General features: G+C 60.7%; 1 protein-coding gene across 1 annotated transcript in view; it reads left to right on the forward strand.

Moving 5' to 3' along the window:
• NKD2 (naked cuticle homolog 2 (Drosophila)) overlaps positions 1 to 5,833 on the forward strand; it is a gene marked incomplete at its 3' end in the record, with an annotated part of 76,719 nt that extends 70,886 nt beyond the window's left edge. Inside the window, exons 6-12 of the mRNA XM_015563115.1 lie at positions 1,810 to 1,870; positions 2,724 to 2,851; positions 3,255 to 3,350; positions 4,039 to 4,186; positions 4,500 to 4,584; positions 5,174 to 5,301; positions 5,496 to 5,833. Of these exons, the coding sequence (XP_015418601.1) occupies positions 1,810 to 1,870; positions 2,724 to 2,851; positions 3,255 to 3,350; positions 4,039 to 4,186; positions 4,500 to 4,584; positions 5,174 to 5,301; positions 5,496 to 5,833 (984 nt within the window). The remainder of the gene's footprint in view (positions 1 to 1,809; positions 1,871 to 2,723; positions 2,852 to 3,254; positions 3,351 to 4,038; positions 4,187 to 4,499; positions 4,585 to 5,173; positions 5,302 to 5,495) is intronic.

Here is a 5,833-nt window from a genome sequence, read left to right on the forward strand (position 1 = left end):
GAGGGGGTGCAGGAACAGAGCTCCGGGGATGGGGGTAGGGAGTGCAGGAACAGAGCTCCGGGGATGCGGGGGGAGCAGGAACAGAGCTCCGGGGATGGGGGGGGGGGGTGAAGGAACAGAGCTCCGTCAGCCAGGGGAGCAAGGAGGATGGTGCTGAGACCCTCTATGAAACCCGGCCTGGCAGAAGGGGGGCCAGATTGAGATGAGAAGGGGAGTTAGGGACTTTTATGGGCATGAGGCTGGGACTCTTTTGGGGGTGGCAAAGGGAGAGCAGAGAGCTCCGTCAGCCAGGGGAGCAAGGAGGATGGTGCTGAGACCCTCTATGAAACCCGGCCTGGCAGAAGGGGGGCCAGATTGAGATGAGAAGGGGAGTTAGGGACTTTTATGGGCATGAGGCTGGGACTCTTTTGGGGGTGGCAAAGGGAGAGCAGAAATTTGTGCTCAGATCAGGGAAGGCAGGTGGGGGCATCCCAGGAAGGGGTAGGGCTGGCCCTGCCCTGGGCAGGGTGATGTGGGAGGTGGGCACTTGCTGGACTTTAGGAGATGGGGTATCTGCCTGTGCCCCTGTCTCACTTGAGGGTCCCAATTATCTGGGATTCAGCTGCCAACGAGGTCACCCCCACGGGGAGGGGGGCTGCACATCTGGCCAGCATCCCTGTGGTAGGTTTACCCGTGGCAATTAAAGCTTTGGCCCTTCTGTTTAGCCAAAGCAGCACAGATTAAAGGGCACTTTTATGTAACCAGGATGAATTTGAAACCACCAGTCCTAGGGACAAGAATGGTTACTTTTCTCCCAAATGTTTTTATTCCCTTATTTGAGCCTATCTCAGAGGTAGTTGCTGATTTAGCTCGTAGATAGACACTGTAGATTCTAGTGTTGGGATATATGTGGATGAACACTTTTTCAAAAGGCACTTTAGGGCCCTAGTCACAGGCTGGCTGCTGTATCCGGGCTTCCTTGTGTCATTATTGTAGTGTTGGGCGTGCTCAGGGGCCGCTCCCACCACCCTCTCACTCCCTGGCTGTGCGCCTCACGGGAGTTGTGCCGCTGGCTCTTCTGGGTTCCAACACTCTTGGATGCTGGTCTGGGGGCTTCCTTCCTTCCTTCCTTCCTTCCTTCCTTCCTTCCTTCCTTCCGAAGGTTAGATTTTCTTTTTTTTAAAAGTATTTTTATTGATTTCAGAGAGGAAAGGGAAAGGGAGAGAGATAGAAATCCTATATAATAAAGAGGTAATATGCAAATTGACCCTCCCCCATCATGTCATCACAAGATGGTGGTGCGCACTGGGGGCGGGGGCGGGGCCGGTGGCTACTCCACGTGGCCTGGAGTTGGGGCATTGGGGCGGCACTCCAGGACTTAGGGCCATCCCGCTGTGCGCCAGCCACATGGGGCGGGACTCCGGGACTCAGGGCAGTATGGGGGGCAGGTGGGGGGAGGGGTCCTGGGTCTCGCACGATTTCACGGCATGGGTCACTAGTATTAATGATGAAAGAGAATCATTGATTGGCTGCCTCCTGTATGCCCCCCCACTGGAGATCAAGCCTGAAACTTGGGCATGTGCCCTGACCAGGAATCAAACTGTGACCTCCTGGTTCATAAGTTGACACTCACCCACTGAGCCACGCCTGCTGAGCCTGGAGATGGTTCTAATGGAACCAATGACACCGTGGGATGCGTGCATTTTACTTAAAAATCTGAGGCTTCATGGGTGTGCCCAGATTTATTCCTCTGCAGTGACACCCCAGGGGGCTGGTATCTATGACCTGCCCATGGGCCACATGGTCACACACTCCCTGTTCTCCCTGCAGGAGCTTCACAGTGGGGACCCCAAGGAGGGACCTTTCCGGGAGGACCAGTGTCCTCTAGAGGGTAAGTCCTGCTACCCAAACCCCACAGACTCTACCCTGTACCCCAGGCATATACCTGAAACCTGCCCTAGGACACTTGGACAAGCTGAGGCCCTGATGACATAGGCACGCCCACTCCATGCTCCTTAACTTCCCACCAAACCCAGACCAACACAGGCAGCCTCCTCCCCACCTTGATCTCCGAAGCCACTGCTGGCTGGGTGGGCAGATCCAGGAAGACACCGCTGGCTATGGCTATGCCAGGTGAGGGCTGAGGGCACACCTGACCATGGCTATCCCAGGTGAGGGCTGAGGGCACACCTGACCACGGCTATCCCAGGTGAGGGCTGAGGGCACACCTGACCACGGCTATCCCAGGTGAGGGCTGAGGGCACACCTGACCATGGCTATCCCAGGTGAGGGCTGAGGGCACTCCTGACCACGGCTATCCCAGGTGAGGGCTGAGGGCACTCCTGACCACGGCTATCCCAGGTGAGGGCTGAGGGCACTCCTGACCACGGCTATCCCAGGTGAGGGCTGAGGGCACACCTGACCACGGCTATCCCAGGTGAGGGCTGAGGGCACACCTGACCACGGCTATCCCAGGTGAGGGCTGAGGGCACACCTGACCACGGCTATCCCAGGTGAGGGCTGAGGGCACACCTGACCACGGCTATCCCAGGTGAGGGCTGCCCTGCCCTCTGCACAGATCTGATGCCTCCTTGTTCTGGAAGGCTGGGCTCTCAGCTCAGGCCTATTTGGAAAGGAGCACAGGCTCCCAGCCCCACCTCCCGGCATCCCCGCTGCTCTGAGTCACCTGCCTGGGCGGGATGGGGTGGCGGATGGCTCTCCCTCACTCCTTCTTCTACCTCCAGTGGCACTGCCCCCTGAGAAGGCTGAGGGTCGAGAGGGTCCCGGACAGCTCTTCAGTACAGATGATGTGGAAAGAGCGGCAAACCGCGAAGGTCCACGAGGCCTGGGCAAGAAGCGCCTGAACATCGACGTAGGTCTTTGCTCTGCCTCAAGGTGCAAAAGGGCCCGCGCTGGGCTAGGTGCATATGGGCCCTAAAACAGGGCCTTGCCTGGGCAGTTTGCCTGAGGTTCAGCCGGTTGGAGGAGTTATAGCAAAGCTTGCATGTGCTTCCGACATCCGCCAGCTCTGGGTAAGGGGGTGGGGATGGACAAGGAAGGTGTGGCCACAAATCCAGCTGAAACTGGCCAGTGTGGCACCAAATAACCCGGGGGACTTCCTGGTGTGGCGCCAGCACCCCGGGATGCCACAGAGGTCCACCATTGGCCTCCAAGGCAGGAGCTCCTGGGAGCAGTGGAAGGACACCTGTTTTCCTGAGAGGTGGGGGGAGGCTCGGGGTGACGACCCACCCGCCCTGACCCCTTGTGCCCTGCAGGCGCTCCAGTGCGACGTCTCGGTGGAGGAGGACAACCGCCAGGAGTGGACCTTCACGCTCTACGGCTTCGACAACAGTGGGAAGGCCACCAGGGAGGTGATGCACTTGTGTCTTCAAAAGATGGTCCACCGGGCAGGGAGCTGGCAGCAGACAGATGCCAGGGCCCTGGTCTTGGTGATGAGGAGACCGGCCGAGCCCTCTAGGGTGGGAGGAGAGGCCGGACCTTCCCCAGGCGTGGGCGCCGCGGTGACCCAGGCAGCCGCTGGAGCCTGGGGAGCCCTGTGGCCCAGGCTGTCGGCACAGTTTCCTGCAGAGCCTGTGTCTGGGTCCCCCTGAGGCTCAGTGGGGCCAGCAGCTCCTGGGCAAGGTGGTGAGGGTCCCGGGATGCCCTCGGCGCTCACCTCTGCTGGCTGTGGGTCCAGGATGGGCAAAGAGCCGCTGGGAAGGAAGCAGACACAGAGGACAACAGAAATAAGTGCCTTTGGGTTAAAGAGCAAAACTTAGGTAGTTACCTGACTGCTAAGTCCTTTGAACATGTAGATTGAGTGTGAAATTTAAAAGGTCCAAGAGATGTGATTTCAACAATAGCAGGGCTCCTTACCCCGGAGGTTTGGGGCCGCCGCACGGGGCTAACGCTGGGGTGAGAAAGGCTGCTCAGTGAGTCGTCCTGGCTGAGGCAGGGGCTTATGGGATGCAGGTGACTCAGGCAGGCAGCCTGGAGGCGGTGGCGTGGGCAGTTCCCCAGCCCGTCTGCCTGTGTCAGTGACGTCGGTGCCATCCTCAGGACATGTCCAGCCTGATGCACACCATCTACGAGGTCGTCGACGCCTCCGTCAACCACTCCTCCGGCAGCAGCAAGACCCTCCGAGTGAAGCTGACCGTCAGCCCCGAGCCCTCCAGCAAAAGGAGGGAGGGTCTCCCCGCCAGCCAGGGTGAGGGGCTGGGCCCCTGCTCCGATACCCTGAAGACCCACCCCTCCCTGCAGACCCTCCGCCGGCCCTTACCCCCACTCTGCATTTCCCCACAGCCCTTACCTCCCATACACCAGGTCAGGGGAGTCATAATTGTGTCTACTATTCAGCGCCCCATTCCCGCTCCTCTCCCCACCGGGGCAAACTCTCTGGTTTCCTGAACATGGAAAGCAGGGCCTAGCACCTGGCAGGGGCTCAGAAGTGTTTGCTCAGTAAATGGATGAAGGAGGGAATGAAGGAGTGAACGAATGAATGAGTGACTTCACTCTTTCAGACCGGGAACCCACTCGCTGCAGGACGGAGGGCGAGGTCTTTGAGGACCCCAGGGTGGCTGACAGGAGGCTGTCTGCTCACATCAGGTGAGGGGCTGGGGGCTGGCTCCACCCTCCAGGTGTACCCTCCCCACGGGGAGCAGCCGCCCACACCCCTGCTTCCTGCATCCTCGGGCTGCCCCCTCAGGGCAGACTGACCTGGGTGTGGAGGAGCACTGGGTACAGCCCCCACTGGGGTGAGGGTACTGTCTTGTGGCCCGGTACTCGGGCTGGAGCTGAGCACATCCAGTGTCTGTCCGAGGGCTGGGTGAGGCTTGAAGGGCAGGTCAGCCGAGGGCCCTTAGTCCAGCCACTCGGACACACTGTGATTCCACTCACCAGCTGTGGTGGTGACCGGGCCAGTGGAGGTCTCAGAGCAGTGACCCAGTCTCTGCCTCGGGGACCAGGAGATGGGAGTTCCTGCAGGTTCCCTAAGGCAGTCGGCAGCAGCGATCCTGGGGTGTTGGTGGGGTCCCGGGCCAGCACCCATCCTTTCTGATGCTTCTCTCTGGGTGGTGGGTGCTGGTCAGAGTCCACTGCCCGGGACCATCCCCTTCCGTGCCCCCGTCATCTCCGAGGAAGGTCTGCTCTGGCCTTGTGTGAAGGTCAGGTCCCTTCTGCCCTGTGCCCCACGCAGGAGGCCCAATGCTGACTCCCACCCCTGCCCCGTGAGGGGGCTGTACTGCGTGGATGAGAACACTGAGCGGAGAAACCACTACCTGGACCTGGCCGGAATAGAGAACTACACGTCTAAATTCGGACCTGGTAGGTACGGGGTGGGACCTGGGTGAGAGGCCTCCTTTAGCAGCATGAGCCCTGGCCTGGGGTTCTAGGGCTCCTGCCACAACTACGCTGCGGCATTGCGTCCAGGCGTGTACGTGGGGGTCGGGAGGGTGCCTGGTCCAAGGCGAGGTGTCAGGCCTGCAGAGGGTCTTATGGTCTGTGTCCCGTGTGTGCAGGGTCCCCACCAGCACAGGCCAAGCAGGAGCACCAGGGCAAGGCCTCACACCCCCCGAGCAGGTCTCGCTCCCAGGAGTCAGATGCACACACTGTGCACAACCGCAGGTCCCAGGTGCTGGCTGACCATGTCCTGCTGGCCGGCGACCCCACTGCCCGGGCCCTGGACGTGCAGCCCCGGCTGAAGGGGCAGGAAAAGCAGTTCCTCAAGTCCCCCAAGGGCGCGGGCAGGCCACCTGGGGTGCCCAGTGGGGGCGTGCCCATTGGGGGCATGCCAGGTGGGGGCAAGCCCGGGAGGGCTTTCAGCTACCACCCACCGGCTGCCTTGCCCCAGGCCCCC

This window comes from Myotis davidii, unplaced genomic scaffold, assembly GCF_000327345.1.
Source record: "Myotis davidii unplaced genomic scaffold, ASM32734v1 scaffold135, whole genome shotgun sequence".
In the NCBI taxonomy this organism is placed as follows: domain Eukaryota; kingdom Metazoa; phylum Chordata; class Mammalia; order Chiroptera; family Vespertilionidae; genus Myotis; species Myotis davidii.